The 25248-nt window shown below is 43.7% G+C and overlaps 2 protein-coding genes and 3 non-coding genes across 5 annotated transcripts; 4 read left to right on the forward strand and 1 right to left on the reverse strand.

The window, feature by feature from the left end:
* The first annotated feature begins 1567 nt into the window (after window positions 1–1567).
* Window positions 1568–8505, forward strand: EIF4A2 (eukaryotic translation initiation factor 4A2). Its single transcript, XM_063407955.1, has 11 exons — window positions 1568–1681; window positions 2519–2564; window positions 2654–2786; window positions 3043–3182; window positions 4320–4488; window positions 4679–4788; window positions 4911–5054; window positions 5441–5578; window positions 5868–5957; window positions 6186–6265; window positions 7701–8505. Exons 1-11 carry the CDS (start codon window positions 1653–1655, stop codon window positions 7843–7845), a joined length of 1224 nt encoding a protein of 407 aa, XP_063264025.1. The 5' UTR covers window positions 1568–1652; the 3' UTR covers window positions 7846–8505.
* LOC134556608 (small nucleolar RNA SNORD2) lies at window positions 2896–2966 on the forward strand. The gene has a single exon (XR_010081895.1). It is a non-coding gene; the product is annotated as a small nucleolar RNA SNORD2 (small nucleolar RNA).
* On the forward strand, window positions 5102–5282 carry LOC134556607 (small nucleolar RNA SNORA81). The gene has a single exon (XR_010081894.1). It is a non-coding gene; the product is annotated as a small nucleolar RNA SNORA81 (small nucleolar RNA).
* LOC134556598 (small nucleolar RNA SNORA63) lies at window positions 5662–5789 on the forward strand. Its single transcript, XR_010081886.1, has one exon. It is a non-coding gene; the product is annotated as a small nucleolar RNA SNORA63 (small nucleolar RNA).
* A 798-nt stretch (window positions 8506–9303) lies between the features above and the next one.
* On the reverse strand, window positions 9304–21134 carry RFC4 (replication factor C subunit 4). Its single transcript, XM_063407957.1, has 10 exons — window positions 20905–21134; window positions 20270–20348; window positions 15863–15942; window positions 14596–14715; window positions 13584–13727; window positions 13201–13321; window positions 12631–12756; window positions 10989–11069; window positions 10211–10327; window positions 9304–9511 (listed from the first exon to the last, which is right to left on the reverse strand). The coding sequence occupies exons 1-10, from the start codon at window positions 21027–21029 to the stop codon at window positions 9416–9418; spliced, it is 1089 nt and encodes a 362-aa protein (XP_063264027.1). The 5' UTR covers window positions 21030–21134; the 3' UTR covers window positions 9304–9415.
* Between the last annotated feature and the right edge of the window lie 4114 nt (window positions 21135–25248).

A 25248-nucleotide genomic window follows, 5' to 3' on the forward strand; every position in this document is an offset into this window, starting at 1 on the left:
GCCAGCCCAACCCTGTGTTCACATTCTTTCTTCAGTCCATCCTGTTTGTTTTTCAGCCAGAGGTTAATAGTCCACACAAACTGGCATCACTCATTTAAAAGGCCTCTGGCTATTGTTGCATGTCTATCTGAACTGCAAACACAAGAAATATCCTCAATATTTTCTACCCAGCAGGAGTGGAAAGAAAGAACTTGAGGATGGGCTGACAGTGGAGCTGCATTTATATAATTTTGCTGGGATAGTGGTAGGTTGTACTATTTCTACAGATAATATTGCCCCAGAAAATGCTGCCATAGGAAGATTTAAAGTATATACAGTCTTTGGGAGGTTCCCTTTATGGATATTCTAGATGGTTCTAGACAATTTGCAGTATCTCTGACAAGGGTTGAGTTTTTCAAGCACTGCCTCCCTTTCTTCATATATAATCACTATGGAAACAGGTTGCAAAGTGATACACATAAACCATACAAAGCTGGCACAAAATTATTGCTTATAATTGATATTAGTTGCTGCCATAAGAAATACTGATGCATAGATTATTGTGAAACCTGAAAAGAGCATTAAAATGATTGATTTTTTTTTCTACCACAGTATGAAAGCGTTGGGCATAATCATGAAATCGGTTTGCACAGTAACAGTTTTCTTAGTGCCTTATTTTGGACTGCACTAACCTTTAAATCATTCCTGACAGGTTTTTTCGTGGACACCGCTGTACTGCGATCTGCAGCACATCACAGCACCGTGCTCGGGGCAGCACCCCGAGGACCACCTGACCTGTCTCCTACAAACACTCCTGCATCCCCTTCAGGAACGAGCCACCCTCAGCGCCTCGGGACAAGTGTGCGGGATTCACCACGGGCCCGCCGGCCTGCACTGGGTGTGAGCCCGGGGCCGAGGGGCCCTCAGAGACGCCTCCATCTGCCCCTCGCCTCCCGGCCTCTCCGTGAGCTCCCAGCGCTGCCCCCGCATGACCAGCGCTGCCCCGGCTGCGGGAGCGCAGGGGGAGAGCTCGGGGTGTGTTCCCCGTCAGGGAAGAGGAGGAGGCGGGAGCCATTTCTGTGTGCGGATGGGGCGGATGCGCGGCCCCCGCCCGAGGAAGCCTCTTTCTCTCTCCTGTCACTCCTCGACTCCGGGGCTTTAAAAACAATCAAGGATGTGGGGAAAACGCGGGCAAGAAAAGGGGCCGCTATGCCGCCCCAGCCGCAGGGCAGCTCGCTGTCCCCTCGGGCCGGGGGAGCCGGCGCCGCCATTGCCGCCTCCCGCCCCGCGCTGCAGCAGGGACCGGACGGGAAACCCCGTGCGCGCGGGGGGGAAGGGGAGGCAGAGGGAGGAAGGAGTGGGGCGCTGTGACGCACTCAATGGTGCAATATCCTTCCGCGATCTGAAAAAAAAAGTAGTGCCGTGTTCCACGTAACCTCGTAGACCTCAGAGGTTCGTGCACAACCTTCGGATTAACTCAAAAAGTCGCGTGACAGGAATCTCTTGGGACAGAGGGCTTAATCCGGAGGGATTCGTGCTTTTTTGCGTGTGGCAGAAGGTCTATATCCATGCGCAGAACAGAGCGCAACGAGTCCGGCAGCAGGGCGGGTATATAAGGCGGGCGCCGCGGAGGGCTTGCCTTTTCAGTTGAGGACAGAGCTGGTGATCGGAACATGTCAGGGGGCTCCGCGGATTATAGCAGGTATGGCGGGGGCCTGGGCTCTTTCCTTCTCCGGGGGCTTCGTGAGTTATGCGGGGGCAGCCGGGGAGAGAGAAGGTGGAGGGGTGGGAGCCGGAGCGCCCTGGGGGAGGCAGGGTGCCGTGCTCAGTCAGCCCTGAGCTCTGGCCCCTCCCGTTCTAGACGTTTCGGTCTCTGCGCTCCCCTTGCTCGCGGTTCAGCAACGGTTTAGCTCTGGTCCTCGGGGCTCGATTTTCGTTACTGGCTTTCTTAGCAGTCCAGTCAGCCCTGAAAAAGGCTTTTTCGAAATAAAATCGTACACAGCTGTGTTATAATTTTAATATTTCAATGCCTTTCTGTGGATTTTTTTTTTGCCTGACATTCTCCTCGCCCTCGCGCTATCGGTTCGGCCTGGGTTTTCGGGCCGCGCTAAGGGCGAGACCATTTTATTTTTTGCGGGGGGAGGGGGAGACCCCCCCGGGCGATCGCCCGGCGCCGTCCGCCCGCAGCGCCCGGTTTGCGCAATCCCAGGGGTGGAGCTCTCGCGAGAGTTCCCCGGCGGGGCGGGGCGGGGGGATCCGCTGCGGTGCCGGGAGCGCGCCCGCCCCCCCTCCCCCCCCGCGCGCCGCCGCGGGAGCGCGCGCTCGGTGCGCCCGTTCCCGCCGTGTCGGGCTCGGCCCCGGGAGCTGCCGGAGCGCCCGGGCCGCTGAGGCACAGGGGCAGGAGTTTGTCCATTGGCAGAAGCTCGGGGCACCTGCTGGAATGATCTGTCACGGGTCCCGCCGCTTTCTCAGCCGTGGGGTCAGTCCGCTTCGGCGTGGTGCTGGCTCCTGTGCTAACAGCGTGTTCTCTTTATGGCAGAGACCATGGCGGCCCAGAGGGAATGGAGCCCGATGGTGTCATCGAGGTGAGCACATACGAACTGACCTGAGAATCTAATCACTGGTGGACAAGGGTATTGGATTTAATTTTTTTATTATTCTCTCTTTATTACAGAGCAATTGGAATGAAATTGTTGACAATTTCGATGATATGAATTTAAAAGAATCCCTTCTAAGGGGCATTTATGCTTATGGTTTTGAGAAGCCTTCAGCTATTCAGCAGAGAGCTATTATTCCATGCATCAAAGGTATGCAGTAGATTTATTAATAGCAACATTGAATAATTAGGAAAGCATTGTTAAATGCATACATTGTTTCGTTCGTGACAGTAATAACTATTTTTAATCTCCATTGAACAAGTGATATGATGGTACACCATCTTTCGGGACTGACCTGAAATGGAGAGAACTCTTTAGTACTGATCACTTACTTCAAGGGGAATTAAGTAAAACTAACACGATTGACCCGTGTGAGAGCAGTAAATGTGTATCCTACTTTTTTTAGGGTATGATGTGATTGCTCAAGCTCAGTCAGGTACTGGCAAGACAGCCACATTTGCTATTTCCATCCTGCAGCAGTTGGAGATTGATCTCAAGGAGTCCCAGGCACTAGTATTGGCCCCTACCAGAGAACTGGCTCAACAGGTATTGATAGTGTAGTTTGAAAAAGAACCAAAAAACTGTGTGTTGCACAGGTTTCAGGTTTCACAACTGTGAGACAACATTACCAGACTTAAGGGGCTGTAACCAATATCCATTCAGAACCCTTTTTGTGTAAAATTATGGGGGCTACAAACTGGCTCCTGTCCCACAAGTTCTCTGCCTCCTTGAGTAGCTGAGTTGATGAACATGGAGGGTGTGCTGGTGCAGGAGGCAGCTGCTGTGCTGTGTAAAGTGAGGGAGCGTCTTCACCAGAAAAACAAAACTACTAAAGCACAGTGTTCTGAGTGGAAGCAAAAAATTCACTTGATTGGAAGCTGTTTACACTTAAATGCAGTTGTGCAACATGAAAACTGCAGTGCACGTTTGGTTACTTTTATTGGTTTTTGTATCTTTGTATGTCTTCCTGACAACATAATTGCATGTCTCTTTCACTTTCAAGGCTTGGTATTCTCTTACGCTAATGGGTGTGTGGTAATAACTTCAAAAATACTTGAATTTTTGAGTAAGTGTATCAGTAATGTGGGGTCTTAAAGTTCATGGTTGAACCAACGCTGAAGTAGAAAACTTTCTGTCATTTTCAGCTAGAGTTAACTGAAATGCCAGTGCTAGGTGACAGTTCTTCAAGGTAAAGCTAAATATACTAAATCAGACAGAAAATAATAAAAAATAGCAATGAAATAAAGGCCTTTGATCACAATGCTACACCTTTGTTCTGCTCTAAAGGTATTGGGGTGAGACTTGTTCTGAAGCCTGGCTTATAGTGGTGCCCTTGGAGAGTGTTCATGAGAGTGTCCAAGTGCTCATCATGCAGGCCTGAGCAGCTGAGAGCCTGAGCTCACTTCTGGCCCTGCTCTCAGCTCAGGAATTGGCTCATGGCAGTCACTCAGTCACTGGCAAGTTCAGCCAGTATGAACAAAAATGTAACTTAACTGTTCCTCTGCCTCGTGGTTTCTAGGTTCAACTTCTGTAAAGTTAAGCCAAGTCTCTTTAGCAGCTCTGAGTTCAAAGAGCTCCATAGTCCCTGTTTAGGGTCTTGGCTTCCAAAGTGCATAAAAGCCAGTGAAAATGGGGCTTTAGCTTTGTTGTCCTACAAATTACTAACAGAAGGCTCTATTTTAGATTCAGAAGGTGATCCTGGCCCTTGGAGACTACATGGGAGCAACATGCCACGCTTGTATTGGTGGCACAAACGTGCGCAATGAAATGCAGAAACTGCAGGCTGAGGCTCCACACATCGTGGTGGGAACTCCAGGGCGTGTGTTTGACATGTTAAACAGGCGCTACCTTTGTAAGTATCAATCTCGCTGCATTTGCTGATCAATTTCCAATGAAAGCCTCATACCCACTAAGAGCTGTATAGTGTATTTGTTGTCACCATGGAGAGTTGTGCTGGAAAGCTTAAAAGTACAGAAGCATGCTGGTTTCTAAAGGATTGTGTATTTCTGAGACTTAATGAGCTGCTTCTCTTTTTCCAATAGCACCAAAATGGATCAAAATGTTTGTTCTGGATGAAGCTGATGAAATGTTGAGCCGTGGATTTAAGGATCAAATTTATGAGATCTTTCAAAAACTAAGCACAAACATCCAGGTAAGAAAAGCTTTTACACTGTAAAATGCATGCAGATTTGGTTATAGTGTGGCTGAGAACTGAATTGTACAAATGAAAATCGTTGTACAGTGAATGTGCTAACACAGAGTAATGTATTTTAGGTTGTGTTGCTGTCAGCTACAATGCCAATGGATGTGTTGGAAGTGACCAAAAAGTTCATGAGAGATCCCATCCGTATTTTGGTGAAGAAGGAAGAACTGACTCTGGAGGGTATCAAGCAGTTCTACATTAACGTTGAGAGAGAGGTTGGTATTGGTTCAATCTGCTGTAGCAGGAGGAGTTTGGTTCTTTTACCTTCTTGTTAAAGCACTGTGCTAAAATTGCGGAAACCAAGGCTGAGCTTTGGTTTCTGCAATAATGCTAGTAGAGTAAATGCAGGAAGAAGAAAAACTGTGCACTAGATCCAAAAAGACTAGGGTGGACCTCTTTCTTAATGTCCAGTGTCCTGTGTCTGAAGATTTAGTGCAACAATTGATTGAAAAACTTGGCTTAGCTTCTAGTTTATACTGAACATAATTGTATGCCAGAGCATGCTTCATCAGTCGTTGTATTTGAGTTCTTGTTTAAAGCTTGTGTTGTGTACTGAGCTGTCTGTCACGATGTGTTTCCTGATGATCTTTGTTGTGCTCAGGAATGGAAGCTGGATACTCTCTGTGATCTGTATGAGACACTGACCATTACACAGGCTGTTATTTTCCTGAATACAAGGAGAAAAGTAGACTGGCTTACAGAGAAAATGCATGCCAGGGACTTCACAGTCTCAGCTCTGGTAAGAATTGCTATTTCCAGACACTTCTGAAATGCTGTGTATATTTACTGGAAAAGAAATGGTGGTGGGGGGGTATCAGTGAAAAGCAGGAAAGTTATAATATAGCTGTGCAGTGCTGTATTATCGTTCCCCCTGCTTACAGTAAAGTGTTACCTTTCTATCCCTGCCTGCTGCGTTCTCACAGCAGGCAGGGACGCTGGGTTTCATACATGCCTTTGTTCTTTAGAGGATTCTCTGGTTTGGAGCACTGGAACTGTAGCAATTACAGCTTTTTGTTCTAACTCTGCAGCATGGTGACATGGACCAGAAGGAGCGGGATGTTATCATGAGAGAGTTCAGATCGGGGTCCAGCCGTGTCCTGATCACTACTGACTTGCTGGTGAGCATTGAGCATGTTCCTGATCCAGCCTTGTCCCAAAAGCTCCGTAATTCAGTGATGGTTTTTGTAACCTGAACTGTTAGGAGCTGTTGGGAACAGCAAAGACCATGCTCCACTATGACTACACAGTTGTAGTTCATAACTAATGATGTGGTTGACAAAAGCCCAGGATAGATAAGTTTGAAAACAGCTCCAGACTTGCATTAAAGACTCGGTGTTGCTTTGCAGGCTCGTGGCATTGATGTGCAGCAAGTGTCCCTGGTTATCAATTACGACCTGCCGACCAATCGTGAGAATTACATTCACAGGTCAGTCAAGTCCCCGTGCTGTGCTGGCTGTGGCATTGGCACACCCTCACCTCATCCTGTAGTCCTCACCTAACCTGAGGTGTTAGCATCCGTGTGTAAACGTCTCAGAGCTAGCAGGAGATAAAGCCACTTGTGGATTGGCTTTTAAAAAGCCCTGCCTTGCACAGCAGTGCTTCTGAAACAAGGGAGGAGCAGAACTTTTAAACACTTTAAACAGTGGGAAAACTTAGATATGTGACAGGTTCAGTGGTGACTGATGAACCCTGGAGTTGTGGGGAAAGTGACAGCGACCCAAGTGCCTTTTGTCACGTAGGCTGTGACGCATGAGCGTGGCACCATTACTGGTGCATCATCCTGACAGCAGGGTCAGCCTGATGGGGGTTCTGGCTGATGTGGAGTCGTTGTTGCTCAGTGACAAGACAGGCCCTGGCTTGCAGGGCTGCCTTTGCTTGTGGAGGCTCAGCTGTGTCCATGTCGTGTGTGCCATGTTTGCTCTTGGTGGCTTCTTAGTGGGGTCCTTCTCTGTGGTGTGTGTCTCTGGTAGCAATTGGAGTTTGTTTCCCTAGGTTTAGTTAACTGCTTCTAGTGACTGTCCCTAAATTAAGTAAACTGTGCTTTGTTACTTGATGTAAAAAAATACAGGAGTCGATAGCAGCAGTTGATGACACAAGATGGTGCTCAGAAACGACGTTGACGTAATTTAGGACGTGGATTCGTAAGCGGCACAGTTTGAATAAAGAGCGAGTTGGTATTTATTTACTTATTTTGTCATGATTATCCCCTGAGTTTTGTGAGCCCTTTTCTGTGTTTTAGCTCTTGCAGGCAAGGTGCTCTATTGTGCAGTCTGTAGGAAGGTGCAGCTCACAGTGGGTGTAACTAAACCGCATGCACTGATGTGTCAGTGACTGATGTGAGCTTAAACAAAAATGTTGGAACTTCAATTTTACTCTCTTAAGAAAACCAACAAACCCTAAGTTTTCCCACTGGAAACAGGTTGAATTGAAATTCTGAAATTAAGTGTGCTGTTCCATGTTACTGGACAAAATTGGATTAACTTAGTACCAGTCTGATTGATTGTTAAACAACAGTAGGTGCTCTGTGCTTGGGAGTGGATGCATGAGGGGTGGGCACACAGTTTAACAGAGGGGAGAGAGGCTGACCAGGACTTCAGAACACAGCAGCAAGCATGAAATGAAGATCTTACTTTGCAGCCAAAGAGCAGCCGTGTGTGCCCTGCTGCCTGCCATGGAATGGACCTGCTGTGCTGCTGGTTTTTCAGGACCAGATGTGCCTTGAGTGGCAGCTGGCCCTCTTAGGGCAGCATAGACTGGCCAGTGGCAGATAGAGCAGCAGTGGAGAGTGGATCTTGCAGACATGTAAAGCAGATGAATGAGCTATGTTAACTCGGGTGTAAATGTGTTTTCTCTTTGTGCAGAATTGGCCGGGGTGGCCGCTTTGGCAGAAAAGGTGTGGCTATCAATTTTGTCACTGAAGAGGACAAGAGGATCCTGCGAGACATTGAGACTTTCTACAATACTACAGTGGAGGAGATGCCGATGAATGTGGCTGATCTCATTTAATCCCCGGGATGAGGTGGTTGTGAATCCAGTGCTCGCTGTTGCTGTAGGCGATTCACAACGCGCATTGTGCTTCTTTCCTTGGGGATACATTGAATCTTGTCTCAATGCTCATTACGGATCAGAAATACAGATTTTTGATAAGAGAAGCGACTTTCTGTCGTGAGCTCTTGTGGGGAAAGCCATTGGCTTTGTCCACTTTAGGGTTAGACTGTTGGGGTTGGGTGGAAAGTCATGGGGTCTGTAAATTTTTTCTTTATTAGAAATTTATTTCCTAGTTCCATAGAAGTGGTTGTATTAGATGTTCTTTATCGTTTAATAATTTACTTATGGACTAAAAGATATAAGTGCTGTATAAAGTCAGCCAATTATGTTAAACTAGCCTACCTTCCTTTATTGTATGTACTTACACCTCAGATTAAATTGGAAAGGCCTTTCAAAATCTCTAAACTTTTATAAGAGCATTAAAATGCATTTTTGTTTCATATGTATTTATTCAATAAAGTATTTAATTAGTGGTAAGTGTGATCTGGACCCTGTTGCTAAGCCCCAGCAAGCAAGCAATCATACTATTGTCTTAGTTAGGGTTAAACCCAGTAAAATTTGCCATATTGCACATGTCTTAATGAAGTTTGAATGTTCAATAAAATACTTCTATATTCACTTAAATTGTAAATATTTGCTTCTTGGGTTGAGGGGAGGGTGACAGCAGCCTGCTGTGTCTCAGGGCCCGAGCTTAAGGTGGCAACTGCTGCAGCCTCGTGTGCCCACGACTCCTGTCCTTTGTCATTAATGGCAGGAGTGGCTCTAGAGCAGGGTGAGCCTCAAGTGCCAGTGCGGCCCTGGGTGTGGCAAAGCTCTGGGATGCTGAGCACCCTCTCATCAGAGCAAATGACTCGCTTGATAATTGGTGCTGGCTTGATGGAATAGCTTTGCAGTGCTTCATTCTCCCAAACCATTCAGGAAGGAGGGACAGGTGCTCAAAATGGTGTCAGAAAAGGATGTCCCAAAGATGCTCCTGCAGGTCCCAGCTTTAAAATGGGCTGTGAGCAAGAATGGAGTGAGATGACATGAAAGCTTAAGTGGCATCTTCAGAACATCACCTACCCTTTGTGCTGAACATCGTTGGAGAGCTTGAATGGAATAAAAGTTGCAGTATGTTCACTAGTACAGTGATTTTTGCCGTGTTTAACCCTGGTGGAGGTGTGGGCTGTGCTGCAGTCTGGGTTCAGCCTGAAGCTGTGTTCTATAGGCCAAGTCAGTCTATTCCAAGCCAATATGGGCTACAAGCAATAACATCCCTTCTGTCCCTGCTTGCAGCTATAAGGACTTTACTATGAATATGCTCACTCCTGATGCATCTGTTTCCATGTGTGAGTAACAATGAACTGCACAGTAGGAGCATTATGTACCACTGCTCTACACCCAGTGTAAGAAAACTGAACAAAACATTCCAGCCTCGGGTTTTCAAACTGCAGTGCAGTCCCTTTATTGCAAAAAACCAGTACAAAAATACCCAGGTCCCTGCTCTGAGAGCCGCAGCCACGCCTGGAACAAAGGGCTGCTGGAGGGGTCAGGTGTTCTGTGTGAGCTGCTGCATCACAAGGGCACACAGACTCATCAGCTGCAAGAATTCATCAGCACCGTCTGCCAAGCACTTGTCCACTTCCTGCAGAGGGATCAGAGAAGGGAAAACCCTCAAAATGGCCATGCTCAAGGCAGCTGTCTTGGGGTACAGTGCAGAACAAGAAGTTTACCAGCTGTTTTCTTAATCAGCAGATTTCTCCACACCCCCTGCAACTGGACTGGGAACCCTGAGCTCCGCAGCCTCCATCTCATCTCCTACAGGAGGCCACAAAGGGCTGTGGCACTGGCCCTGCCAGGAGATCACTGCAGGGCATCCACACCACCTTCCTGCCTGCCTGGCTGCAGTGACTTCAGCAAAACTTGCACCACAGCCGGCTTTCCTTCAAAACAGAGCAAGTTAATGAATCTTCTCTTTTTTGGAAAGGTGTATTTTATGCACCAGAACAAAAACTTGCATTTTGCAGCTCCTAAACCTTCTTTAAGTGCTGACTTATCTTAATTTTCCCTCCCCATCTTATATTAAAAAACCCCAAAACAACCTAACCCACAAACCTCTTGATCGAATCCACTAGAACAACAGAATATGGATAACAATTCACTTAACTAGATTTCAATTCCTTCCCATGAAATTTCTCAGGACAAAAGTTTGCATTCTACCACGAAACACTCAGAACAAACAAATCACCATGTACTTCTTGGGAGAGGCTGTACATACAAAAATCCATCTGTGGAGATTAATCACAATCTGTGCTTTGATTTTTTTAACTCAAGCTGGACTTACTGCAAGTTTCTCAGCTATGGCAGATTTCTGCTTGTCGCTGTAATCTCCGCTCTCCACAACAGTGTCATGCAGCTGGTTTACCAGCTGAGCAACAGCAAACCCCTCATTGATGAGATTCTGCAAGGGAGAGAGGAAAATGGAAGTGATTCAGCAGCAGGAAAAACACAAACTGAACAGACAATCTTGAAAAACTCTGAACTGAGAGGCTGCAGTGCAATTCAGTGTGAAAGCTGTGCACTGTAGAGGACACTCCAGCAGCCTGTGCACTGCCCTGCCCTGCCCTGCCCAGCAATGACCCAGCGTGAGCACCTCGGGCAGGCACAGAGTGGCTCTGCCCAAACCTTCTCCCAGCTTCTGACAATTCACATCTTGGAAATTCTGTGAGACATTTAAAACATTTAACAACCTCCACTGAACCTGCCCAATCCTATTCTAAAATTAGGAGGGCTTGGCATCCACAGCATCAGATGGCACTTTCAGAGCCTTCACATTTTAAAGGGCCACCTACTTAGGATTTATTTTCTTCATCTAGTCTTTGCTAGTCTCAGGAATTGAGAGATCTGTAAGACCAAAGCTTTTTTAATAAAACTCATGGCAACTAAAGACAGGTTTTAAAATGAATCAGTAGTGCCCAGGTACAAAAATGTCAAGTATTGAGAACAATGGTCAGTGAAATCATTTAGGGAGGGCCAGATGCTTTTCAGCCATAGCCTGAACAAAGGATTCACAGGGCTTTGACTGAGAGAAACGCCCAGGGTAAGCACTAGGAGAGCTCTACCTTTGCTAGGGTTTCCAGTTTCTCAAAGGAACCACTCTGGCAGCCCAACAGCAGCTCATCAATTGTTTCTTTAGGGATGACCTGTAACAAGAAGTGCCATTCCTTAATTTCAACTTTGTAAACTTATAATCAGTGTTGATGCTTACAGTAACAAACTGTTAATGGCAGAGGCCATTTCAGGATTTCATTCCTCTACACACCCATCCACTTCTAGCAAGGATATGAGACAGACTAAATAAACCTTGAAAGTGAGAACTAGGCTGTGATATTAGTCCTACACTGATGATATTAAAACAAAAACCATATCATGACAATAGACTGTCAAAGTCACCTTCCTAAATCCAACTGCTTATTCAGGACACTGACTAAGAGGACATTCTTCAACAGTTAGATCAGCCAATGCTTTCTGTACCATTCTACACCTAAACAACACAGCAAATAGGTTTTATTTCCAGTGACACACCAACAGCACCCAAAAAAAGCTCAATGCAACAAGATCAGACAATAAATCAGAAGGAAAAGAGTTGACAGATGCCATTATGTCACTCTCTGGAGGGATGAGCTGCCCCTTTCCCCCTTCACTCATTGTCATTCCTGTCAGTTGAGCCTGGATAGTTTGGTTGCAAAGTTTCTTTATGAAGCTTTTGTACTAAGGTCACTCCAGGGTAACAGAAGTTGTGAATGACCAAGAACTTCAAGTGTTTATGAAGATGTAAAGTTGGGTTCCTTTGCTTTAAACAAGCACTATTTATTCAGTAATGGAATGTCATACCTCTCTTTCCTATCATTACAGTCAATTCCTGCCACATTTCAGATGTCTGATATCTATTCAGACACCAGCTGGTTTACAGATAGACAAAACTGAACAGTAACTTCACTGGGATGATTGTTTAAAATTGAAATGGAAAACTGCACAGCAGCAATTGCCTCTGGTTTCATCAAAGTGAGAAGCCCCCAACCCCTACAATTAGCCACGATGGCAGCACCTTCATGGGAAGTGTGTCCATCATTAAAGCCCATTTATTTTTCAGCTCCTCTATTCCTAATCTCCCATTTCCTTCTTCAGGGTTGTTTTGTTGCTATAGGAACACCTTCACACAAGTTTTATTAAATGCATTTTCTCTCAAGTTTCTCCTATTACCCATGTCATTCTAGAACAAACCACTGCTGTTTCATTAGAAAAGCAGGATCCACAGATCCTTGTCACTGTCACTGTGAACATTAAACTGAAAACGAGCTGCTACTGAGAGTCATTTCCCTGTGGTGCTTCCAAACCAATATTGCAATGATCTATACTTATACACAAACACATACAGAAAAGCACCAAAAAATGTTCTAATCTACTCTCCCACAAAACCTCCCCCCCCGAATTTGCATTTATGGGCAGATTATTTCCACTTCAGTTTGAATTATGAGACTGTTTTACAGTTTTCCATGATTTACAGAAGAAGTTGCTAGAAACCTGCTCTGTAATAAGTGCACAGAATCAGGCAGTCTTTAAAATTCTGGCAGATAGTAGCATTACCATATTGCAATACCAGTGGGTATAAAACTTTTATTAACCAAACATTGAGCAATGGCAGATAGAGGTAGGAAAATGCTCCTCAGAGTAATTCCAGAGAAACTGTAAGACACAGCTTACCCCAGCAATTTCAGTGATTATCTTCTCTGTGATCTCCTTCCCACCCATGAGGCGAGTGGCACTTTGAAGAAAAGTAATTGCTTTTCTTAAGTCCCCTTCTGACACTTTCACCAGGTATGATATGGCCTGAAAAATGTCAGAAAATGCTAAGTTAAATGTTCACTGTTAATTAAAATCTAATACACTTTTTCAGCAGTTACTTTAAAACACCAAATAGTGCATATAAAGCAGATTGTCAGAGCCAAGCACAACACACAAGTTACAAAACAACCTCTCTTCTAACACAAATGTGTGCTGGCAGTTTGAGAAAGAAGCACAGTTTAATGCCAGTACACTCAGCAGAGAACAAAAAGCCCTACAGTCTGGCTTCAGTCTTCTCTGGTGACATTTCTCTGGTTTTAGGACAACTTAAAATTCTTCTCATCTATGGAAGGAGAATCAATGAGTTTATATATTTTATTTCATACAACTGAGCAGTCTCTTTCAAAGTATGCTGACTTGGCCTCTTTTGCTGCCACACAATTATGCACTGGATTAAACAGGAAAATTACACAGCAACCACAAAGTTACCTCATTACTGATTTTCACATGTTCCTTCTCAGCCACATCCAGCAGCCTCTGCTGTTGGATACTGTCGGACAAAGGCTTGAAGCGGAATTTGGAGCAGCGAGATGTCAAAGGTTCAATTATCCTGAAAGAAAGGAAGCAGAGTGGTACATGAATGCATGGGTCAAGCTCTCACAGACAGAGATAACAAAGGCAGAAAAGGTTTAAAATACCTTAAGATTTAAATAACCCTAAAACTGCAACACTATAAAAATTAAAAGAGAAATCTAAGTATTTTTCAGGCTTATTAACTGAAAACAGTGAAAAATTAGATATCAACCAACTTTTTTTTAAAAACAGAGACTACAGACCAGCAAATCCAAATGAGCAACAAATTCCAGGTGTACCTGCTGATGTAGTTACAAATAAGACAGAAACGTGTTGTTTTAGATTCTTTTTCCATTGTACGTCTTAAGGCTGCCTGGGCTGCTGAGGTCATAGAGTCTGCTTCATCCAGGATCACAATTTTAAAAGGAGGACACATTTTACCACTGAAAAATTAGAAATCTGTTATTCAGCAGACATGAAATGTACAGACCAAGGGAAAAAAAAACCCCACCAAAAAACCAATGAAAAACATAAACACAAAAATCACTGCAAATAGCAAGTAATATTTTACTTAAGCACGTATCCTTGAAAAACAAAAGAGATTTAGAGGTTCATTTTTTAAAAATTATTTTTAGATTAAAGACTAATATTTGTAATAAAGGTGAGGACTGAGTTCCCAAGAAAGACCAACACCTGAACACTGCAGAATCCTCTAAAATACATACTTTTACTGTAAGCTGCTTCTTTTCACACCTCATGTAGTTCTTCTTATTCCAGGCTTCCCGTTTCCCTAAACTCCCAAGAATACTCAGTAGACTGATTTCAGGACACAATATTATTTTTTGCCAGGTTGTCTTGGCATGCAGTTTCTTGCTGCTGCTTTCCACAGTCCATACACGTGGCTTGACCTGTACTTGGCTTCCCACCACCTAACACCAGAATGCTTTTAGAAACCAACACTCATGTTGTAGAAATTCCTGCAGATTAGAAGGACTAGGGAAGTAACTTCTGGCACAATTTACTTAAAGAAATTTTTCTATGGCAGTCAGGCAACATCTGCAAAGGGAACAACACGTGTCCAAACCCAGAAGCCTTGACCTTGTGCAGTTTCACTGTCTGCCTCCAACGCTAACAGCAACAGTAAAAATCCCCCGGGTATTCAAACCCCCAATGTGAAATTCCATGAAGTAAAAGCCCAGCCAAAACACGGTGTGTTGCCAACTTCTGGGCAGTGCTGACCCATCATTTATATTAGAAACAAAAACCACCACATGCTTTGTCCTGAGCAGGAGGGGTTGATCCAGCACTTACTCTGAACGGCTTCCAGACGCCGTGAGCTGAGCAAAAGCCTTCACCTTCTCCCGAATCACTTGTATCCCACGCTCGTCAGAAGCATTTAACTCAAGGACTCTTTGCCGGAATAAATCAGGCCTGCAAAATGTTTATTACAGCCTGTTAGCTGCTAACCCTTGTAATGGTATGTTATAAAATATAACAACAACCCTTCTGGCTGTTTGGAATGGCAGGGAATATTTTTATCAGCATTACTACATAACATCGTTAAGAGACGGTTAAGTTGAGATCATAAAGTGTTAAGTATGAATTTCCATAAGCTATTTTTAGAATCTCCTCCCAGGCTACAGAAAACAATGAAGTATAAAATTACATCAGTTAACCAGGAAAAAACCAGTAGGAAGTTGGTTTCATATGTTCAGAGTACTGTGTTATATGCCTTTTTACTTATACCCCATGAGCAATGTGCAGTAAGTAAAAAGCCACAATACAGTCACTGGCTGTACAACCAGAATGAAATATCCAGAAAGTGTAAGACATGCAATGTTTACCTGTAAACCTCTATTTAAAAAAATAAAAAACAAAACAATTAATACACTGAATTTTAAATCCTGGGAACTAAAATGGACTCACAATGTGGAGCTGTCTTCCTCCTACTAAAGTAGAAGTGTTTCTCTCCAAAAAACAGTGAGTCAAAGATTAAAAATGACAAATAGGATGGGGGGAGGTATTAAATTCAGCATTATATTTGCTCATAACATCAAATCACCTTCTCATCCATTTTTTGCTTATAGAACACTGAGTTCACTACTCAAGAACTCCCAAGTGTTACAAGTGAGTTAATGAATGTACACATGCTGAATTTTTGTCTGAGTCCCAATACTACTTTCCATACACAATTCAATGGTGCACAACAGAGAGATTACAAGCCAGACATTTATGAAGCACTTTGAGATCTATGTGTAGCTAACAACTTACTAAATAAACCATAAAAATTGGAATTCCTTTACAAAGTTCAGTAAGGCATACCCAAGCCATATTCTTTCCATACTCTTTGTTAGGGGGTTACATGGCTGCCAATTGTCTACACTGCTAACGGGAATCAGTGACTTGTGACAGGACAAATGAGAAAGAAATTTATGTTAGAGCTGAATTAGAATATGAAGGTATTCCTGAAACAGTGCTGGGAACTACATAAGAGCAGGCAATGACCAGAGGCACTTCACCACATGACTAGGAGACATGTGACAGTTGATTACACTGAAGCAAATTGATTCCAGCTTACCCAAACAGTTCTCTAGCAGCTGCTAAAATAGTGGAAGTCTTTCCAGTTCCAGGTGGGCCATAGAACAACAGGTTGGGAAGCTGAAACAGAAAGGCATCATTTGTAAGAAAAGCAAATTAAAAATATATCTACTAACAGGAAAACCTACTGACAATCTGAGCACATAACAGAACAGAAACAATCTATTCCTCACAGTAGATAATGGCAAGTCTTTTACTTCTAAGTCTCTAAAGGAGGACAAACAGCTGCTGTTTATAGCACAGCATGAAAAAGTGTTATTTGGTGGCACCATCCCATGTTCTATCCAAACCGATATTCCAGTCTATATTTATTTTTATATATACACTTCAGGGCATGTCTGAGATCACTAAAGCCTACAGAGCTGATTGCAGTGACACCCGAATTTATCCAAGAGCGGCCTCAAACAGCCTGATCAGTGCCAGCAGTGCAGTGAATCCATCCTTTGCTGTCTCAGCTCTCTGATTTCTTAGCCAGGCTGAGGCCCTGTGCTGCCACCAGCTGCCCTGCAGGGAGCCCAGGGCGGCTCGGGAAAGCCGGGCTGAGCGAGGGCAGAGCGGGCACAGCGCCAACACCTCCCCGCACTGCACTGCACACCCTGCAAACCCCTGCACCACCCAGGGAGCCTTCAAAGGACACCCCCCGCATTTCCTAAAGAAATTAGGGTAATTGATCTCTGAAATAATTTAATTAATGACCTCAGCATGAAAAATACAACTGCATTAAGGAGATATGCTGATGCAGGAAGATCAAAGCAGCACAGCAAAGACTGCAGCAATAATTTTAGGATGACATTTAGCAGCACAAAGCAAAAAAAATCTCAATTTGAAAACATAATTAAGTATCTGCTACATATCTGAAATTCATTAGCTGGAATGAAACATAAGCTGGTTTTGTTTTGTCTGTCAGAGGAGCAGTACAAGCCTGTGTAACATGCTGATCCTAACTGTGCACTTTTCATACAGATGTAAATTATTAATACTAACAGGTAAAGAGCTGCACACAGTCCAGGTCATCCTTAGACAAGGATGATAAATCCAAACTGGGAAAAGTGATTAAAGGAGTGAAAAGCCTATCTCTTATGATAAGTGACTTTTTGAAGAGTTTGATTTAGTTAGCTCAGCAGAACAAAAGCTGAGAGGGAATGTGACTGATCTCCATAAATACATCTGATCAACACAAAGAACAAAGTTGGCATAAACAAAATTTGTATAAGCCATGACTGAATTTTGGCTAAAATCAAGAAGCTTTCCAGCTGACATAGGAGTGATAATTTTCTATATTACTATTTCAAGCAATCACTTTTATAAATTATCACTTTAAAACTGCTGTCTTTGACAATAGGGGATGTTCCACTTCTACATTCTTAAAACAAGAATCCAAAAGTTCTCTCCAACCAATAGCAAAAGGACAAACCTCTCAGTCTGACTTGATTTCTAGCCCTTAATAAGCACTCTATTTTTAAAGAGTCAACTAAAATTAAATTAGAGAATTCTTTGCTGAATATAGCATGCAATGCAGACAGATTGGGAACAGCAAAACCAAAACCATCCAAAGAGCAGAGAAAAATGCAGGAGTACACAACCCACAATCAGAAAATGAAATAGAGACAATCAGTTTGGTAACAAATACCCCATTTTAACAACTAAGGCAAGACACAGAGCACAGACTCAACTGTGCACGTACTCTAAAAGCAGAGATAGAAAAATTTCAATCTTCAATCAATTTCTAGTAAATAAATGAATTTCAAGTTTTGCCTGCTCTTTCTGCCAATCAATTGTTGCTTGTTTCCCTAATTACTAATAAGCAAACAGCATTCCCTACTAACAAACACCTTTTCAAGTTTAGATACCATAATAGAATTATCATACCCCTCTATCTTTTATGACAGCTCCAAAGATGAAAATTCACCAATCTCTGTGCGAGGCAGGCACATCGCCAGGGTAGATGTTTGTGAGGAGATTCATAATTTCATGCCTCTGTGCTAATTCACACACTACTGTTGTCAAAAAAAGCATAAGCAGGTAAAAGTTTTAATTAGAATCTATTTCCCAATTCCATTACAAGCCAACTGTATCACTGTTTTTGTTTCAACCTCATTTATGCTGGTTTGTCAGTGAAGTATTTACACCACTTTTGAGCAAGCACAACCTAATCCTTTATGTAACTGTGGCAGTATTTTTAAATAAACTGCAACCTGATCTGGTTATCCATTTTTCCACGCTTGCCAGGAGTAAGCAGGATACCTGCAGGCATCACTCTGCTACCTCATACAGTGCAAATCTCAGATAAGTTTCAGTGCAAGTGAAAATGCAAATTGCAATGATAATCCCACACTCTCTTTTCAGTTATTAAAGGTATCATGAAGCAAGTGAAAACTAAAAAATGCCACGATCGTTTTCAGTTTCTTTGCAAAAAAACAACAAATCAACAGTCCTGGCGGAAAGAAATTAATTTCTCCAGTTCAAACCCCCTGGACTCTGCTGTCCCCAGTTTATAACAGGATGTGCTCTTGGAAGGGAGGGATATTGGCTACAGGGAGTTCCAAGTCCTGTGTTAGTTACAGGGTGTTACAAGTCCTGCTCCATTTAGCAGCTCCCAGATCAAGGCCCACAAATACAGGCCAATCGACAGAGGACTGACTCTCCATTCCCAACACTGTTGTTTAAATAAAGCTCATTACTCAAACCTACAGCATTGTCACAGCTGTCTGTTTGATCTCCCCAGATCTCCAAACTCAGTAAGAACCTCTGCAGTAATGTGTACTTACTGAAGTAAGTAATAGCCACCTCAGAGTTTCAATTACGCTTTTCCATTTTTGAAAGAATGAGTCTTTTCAAGAAACTAATAAAAATGTCCAAATTAAAAAAAATCCAAATATTTTAAAGTACTTGCATGATTTTGTTCTCAAATGCCTTGCTGAGTTTGGGTATCTATGGCAAAACACAGAACCTCTAACCATAAGCTGGAATTAATTTGTCTTTTCGACTCAGGAGGCCAAAAGTCAACACAAGTGCACTAGGCTCAGAATCCAAGACCACTGCTGATCCACAAGCTGTAGGGTTTTAAATAACTGTTGCTCAAAATAGAACTTCCCAACCCATCACCTAAGCAATGTTACACAACTGATATATCCAGACAGAATAGGTGGCAGCAGCTCATTTCTCCTTTGCTGTTAGCAGTTCCTTCCTAATTACCTCAACTCTATAAATACTGTCATGCAGCAGCATTGCTGTTGAAACACAGATTTCTGGGGTACAGCATTACCTGACAAGGTCACGTTACAAGAGCAATCTCAAAGCAAACTGAACGTGGAGAAAGGAACTAAAGAAATGCAAATCTTTCGCAGTTGTGTTGTACCAGTTTGATTTCGGCTTCATGCACTCAACCAAAAAAGGTACATCTGCTTTTGCAAGCTTTGATTAAGTTATTATTTTCAGAGGGAGACAGACTCATATCACTGCAGAGGAAACCAAAGCTGCAGCCCATGGAAACAGAGAGCCTTTGAAGCATAAGTGGGATTGTCCGGGGTGAGGAGGTGAAAAAGTCTCAGTATGTACAAAAGGAATTGTTCAGATTTGGAAAAAAGCAGAGCCATCTCTAGGCTATGTACTTTATTCCTTGTATCAGCCCCTTCACTTCCACATCACCTCCTTTGGAAGAAATAACCATCAAACATACTAAATATTTACTAAATTTTTATCCAAAAGCAAATGGAAAAGTAACCAAATGCAACTAGAAATGCTCTGCTCATTTACACTCTTAAGTCATGCAAGCCAACCCTGCAACTACCATACTTAGCTTTTTAAGAGACTTACTTGGAAACTTTAACCCAAAAAGTTTGGGAATCACTATCCAAGCACTAGACTTGGCACTTATAAATTAAATTTCTCTCACTAGCCAAAATTTTTAGTGTTTAGCAGTTTCACAGAAGCACTGACAGATCACTAGAAATGTTTAGGAGAGACTGGCAATTCAGACTTCTCTATGAAAGAAAAACTTTCTCCTCTTGTCTCAAACATCAACGTCACAAGTACTGGTGGAGTAGCAGTGTGGAGACAACAAAAAGCTTTTCCAGGTTTGAAACTATTAACAATAAGTTTACTATCTGAGCTTTCCCAGAAAAATTCCAAACTGCATGATGGAGCTGACAATGCTGCAGTGTTTAAAGGACTGGAAATATAAGAAGCTTTACACATATATCACAACAGGATATATCACACCGGGATATATCACACAGGATATATCACATGGAAGTCACTTAGCCTGTTCACGAAGTACCACTGTAAAAATGATCATTGTTGAGTTGGAAAAGAGAAATTTTTGATACCACTGGCTCAAGTGAGTATCTAAAAATGCTGATTAGGTACATGTTGACATCACACTCACATCAGCACCTTCCAGGGACTTCTTCAGCACAGCTACAACTTCATCCTGGAAGGCGACTTCATCCACGTTTTTGGGCCGACTGAATAAAAAGACATTAAATAAAATTTATTAGCTAACAATGTTTCATAGGAAAGCTGAAAAACATTTCCCCTTTTGATTACATCCAGTATCGAAGAACTACAGTGAACTTTGTAGTTGAAATCAGAATCACAACAGAAAGATGGATGCCTCTGGTCTGTATTACTGAAGTGATCTAATTCCTCAGGAAGTTGTTTGTCCTTTTCTGTTGTAAACATCTGTCTGAGACGTTTTTAAAAGCTGAACTGCATTATTTTACTGCTTTGTGATAAAGGCTTCTCAAAAACCCAAAGTATTAAATACATTCATGCACAAAAACATGGTGATGAAACAACGCTGCTTGACATGACCAAGATTTCTGCTCAGTACCAGCGTCAAAGGGCACTTACAGTACCTCATAGTCCTGGAGGACTTCCCCCATAACAAGGAAAGTTAAGCTATTCTCCCTGGTGGGGACGCTCACACCTGCGATCCCCTTTTGCTATGCACCAACTACATCTCTATAGCCCCAGAGCCAACTTCCCCTCTCATGGCCAGCGCCCCCGAGCATCCCTTACTATTTCTCCACCCAGGGGATGGGTTTGGTCCTCTTGCCCTCCCCGCTGCTCCCGGCCGCGCTCTTCTCCTTGGCAGCGACGGGCTTGGTGCTGATCGAGGCGGGGCCCTTGAGGAAGGCCTGCATGGCTGCACAGGCTCTGCCGCGCTGCCCCTCAGCCCCAGATCCCCCTCAGGCCCCGCCGGCCCTTCCCGCCAACCCGGCCGCGCGCGGGGACGGGGCCGCTTCCGCCCGCCGACAGCCAATCACAGAGTGGTCCGGGGAGGGGCCGGGCGTGACGTCACGCTGCGCGCGCTCCGGCACCTGAAGGGGCGGGGGGTGAGGGGGGCAGCGCGCGCGGAGGGCGCCAGGCGGGCGGTGCCTGAGGGCGGGCGCGCGCCGCCTCACAAATGCGCGTCCCCGAGCGTGAAATAAAGAACAAAAAGATTCCCCCCAAAGGAACAAACGCTGCACGAGAGCAAGCGGAGGGACCTCACTGTGCAGTGGGGCATGCTGCGGTCCTGAGGCAGGGCATGCTCCCTTCCCCTGATGGCTGAGGTGTCTCTGGAAGCGCCCCCGAGTGATGCGAAATGAAACCCGGGAGAGCCCGAGGCTGGCCAGGGCCTGTCCCGGGACAGACATTTGAGCCTTTATGGACGTCAGTGGTCAAACCTGCTCCGGCCCTCACTGCTGCCGTGCGAGCAACTCCCCCAAGGTGTGCAGGCTCAGGGTTACTGATGCTGGAGTGAAGCCAAAGTGAATCCTTTGTATTTTCCCATTATTTCTAATGACATCCATCACAGCTAAGCCAGGCAAAAAGTAAATTCAGGAGTGTGACTGATGTGACAGATCCCTTTAAATGACGTAAAAACATCCTGGTAGATGTGGCAGTCGTGATGAACGCCCACATTTCCATGTGCTGGGTGGCTGTAGCGTATCCTTCCAATTACACACCAGCTTTGTGGGTAAAAAAGTGGAAGTATTTCTGCCACCAGCAGCTGGGTATTTATTGTGTGGCTGCAGATGTTCTGCTTTACTATTTGCCCTTGGCTGCCCGTGGGCATGAGACACAGATAGAGTGGCCTGGGAAGCTGCAGTAGTGATAGAATAGACCCTGTGGAAGTGAAAAGAGACTGGAAATGGTCTCTATGGCAACAGAAGAACAGCCTCTGGAAAAGGAGATGTAGGGAAAAAATGTAGGCTGAAAATACATAACTCTGTCAGTGAGTCAAACCTGTAATTCTCATCTGGGCGATTTTAAATAAGTTGTTTCCTCTCATCTGGCATTCTATTGAAAAATGAAATCCAGATTGTAGTCTTAGCAAGAAATGCCCACACATATAATTACTGAAGTTGTTTTGTTCTAGAGGAAAATGCAATTTTCATTCAAATCAAATGCTTTTCTCCCCCACTGTGATTATATTTGCTACTTCCAAGTCATTGTAACGAATGATTTCTGAAATCAATTTCTTTCTGCAACTGTATAAAGCTTCACTGTCTTTTTGAAGCTTTGTTCTATTTGTTGATCTCTGTTCAATTCACTTTCCTTAATCGGGCCACCTCAAATGTACCTTGCATTTCAGCATTTTGTCAACTCTGGATAGGCCTGAGGTTTGGTTCAGCAGTGGAATTTCCCTTCTACTACATTAACTGAACTTCATAATACAACTTTTAGTTTCATTACCTTAAGAAAAATTTTAAATTCCAGAAAGGAATAATGAAGCCCAAAGTTCTCTCATGTGTATAAGGACTGAAAATTATGCTTCGTCTATTCTGTTGAGTTGCATTCACTCACCATCTTAAGGTCCAGCAGATCAAACTCAGTTACCATGTCCTCTCATTTGGTTCTGTCTAGCATTTTCCATGGGAAAGATTGTGTTTTACACCAGCCTAGTCAGTGCTCCTTGAGCTGACCTAAATGGGGACCCTTCCCAGTCACTGGGGTTTAACCCCAGCCAGTAACTAAATCCATGCAGTCCTCACATACCTCTGTCCTTCTGAGGGGATGGGGAGGAGAATCAGGAAAAAAAATAAAACTTGTGGGTTGAGATAAGAACAGTTCAATAATTGAAACAATGTAAAATATAATAATAATTATAATACTGAAGATAACAAAAAATAGCAATAATAATTGTAATGTAAATGAGAGAGTGAGAAATAAAAGCCCAGACAAGATTCACACTAAGCTGACCAGTGCCCAGCCCATCCCTGCGCAGTGATCCCGTTTATACACTGGACAAAGACATTCTATGGCACAGAATATCCCTTTGGCCACTGCAGGTCAGCTGTCCCAGCCATTCTCCCTCCCAGTTTTTTGTGCCCCTCCTCACCAGCAGAACATGGGACACTGTAAAGTCATTGACTTAGGGTAAGCACTGCTTGGCTAGAACCAATGCATCACTTTCATTAGCATTATTCTCACCCTGAATCCAAAACACAGCATTGTAGCAGCTTCTAAGCAGAAAACCAAATGTGTCCCAGCTGCTACCATGACACCAGTTTTATGTGAGCCATTTGCAGATGTACAGCCACAGAGTGAGGGTTCAGGAGCTCGTCTGACAGAAAACCAATGTGTCAGGGGCTAGTGACAGTACAGGAGAGTACTGTCAGGGCAGGAGAATTGATTAGGGGGAGGACATTTGTCTTTAAAAGTTACTGTGGCTGCTGCCCTAGAGACCTCCCCATGCCTCCATCCATCTAGACCTCCAGTCAGTTGACATGAAAGCTTCTTAGGAGATCAGCTCAGGGATTTTTATGATGCAGAAAGAGGACAAGTGGCCTCTTTAAAATAAACTACACAGAGTTCATAAAAGTAAGCTGGGCCTAAAAATTACAGAATCACCTCTGTTCAGCAGCTTTGTCTAAAATCCAGGCTTTGTTTTAAAAGAGGAAAGAGTTGAAAGAAATGAATGCAATAAAAGTAGGCATATAGATTTTTGTAAAAATTTAACAGCTAACATTTATCTCCTATCTCTTAGCACTGGAAGACTTCTGCCAGAATTATGTAAGCAACACAGAACAGACGGGCACTGGAAATTTTCACTGTCCAAGCTGCATAAACAAGAGAAGCAATATGGCAAGAATGTTGAAGGTATCAATGGGCTTTTTTTCCCCCTCTTAGATATAATAACTAGGACAGCATTTGTCTCAGCTCAGGTAGCTGGGAGATATGATCACTGTATAAAAAAGTCATGGCTTAGGTGGACACAGAAAATAGGAAAATATCCATTCCTTCTCAAGGTGAAGGAATCAGGCCTGAAACTGAACTATGCAGCTTCAGATTTAAAACCAAAAGTAGCTTTTTTTCACACAATGCATATTTAAATTGCAAGTCTTGTTACTATCAAACTTTATGGCCATCAAAATTATAAGTAGATTAAAAAAATAGCTAGACAGATTTCTGAAGAAATAGAGTATTAAATATTATCAGTCATATGCAGATTTAAGCTCAGAAAGTCCCCAACCAGAGATCACTGCAATCTGACAGGGAAATCCTGGAGAGGGATAATCTCTTTAAGTGGCCTGTTTCATGTGCTCTTTCCTGAGGGTATGTTAATGGTCCTGCTCACAGTGGGACACTGCCCCAGCCTGTGTCAGGACAGTTGTTCTGGAGCACAGAAAGTGAATGATTGATCTAAATGATGGTGACAAAAAGGTTTATGATTGGGAAGGAAGACAGGGAGAGGAGCAGAGAATTTTGCTAAACCTCATGTCGTGTCTTCAGTGGCCTCTTTTACAAGGAGCTGTGCTCATTTTCAAGTAGCTGAGACAGCATCTGAGGCAAACAGGTCAGGCTTTGCAGAGCTTAGGTGAGAGGCTAAGTGTGAGGGTAAAGCCCCAGGCGTTGCCAGGGGAGCTGTGTGTGGGAAAAGGGTGTTCCTGCAGGCTTTGGCAGAGAAGCCCAGATTTGTCACAGGAGCTGACTGAGAGGCCAGAGGAAAGCCAAGCACAGCAGAGCAGCACTAGCACTGTGACTCTCTTAAAAGCCAAGCAAAAGCACTGTTGGCTGAAGTGCCCCGAATAGAATAAAGTAAAAAAACTTAGAATATGGAGTGCCATTTTCCTTCACTATGTGACTGATGTTCCAGAAAGGAAGCAGCACTCTGTGTGCCTTCTTTGTGTGTGAATCAAAGAGGTATCTGACTCACTCAGCAGTTTCTTCTACTAATGGCAATGTGCTGCAGATATGGGGTACTGCCATAGCCAGTCAGAAGTGGTGACAGTGACCTTTCCCAATTGTGCCTAAAGTGTTCTAGTTCTTCCCAGCAAAGTAAAAGAGCCACAGCCTTTGATACAGGGATCAGCCAGTCTAGAGACAAACGTCAAAGAGGAAAGGAGTATGATACCAAAGCAGAGCCAAAGTTTT

The sequence above is a fragment of the Prinia subflava genome, chromosome 11 (assembly GCF_021018805.1).
Source record: "Prinia subflava isolate CZ2003 ecotype Zambia chromosome 11, Cam_Psub_1.2, whole genome shotgun sequence".
Lineage (NCBI taxonomy): Eukaryota > Metazoa > Chordata > Aves > Passeriformes > Cisticolidae > Prinia > Prinia subflava.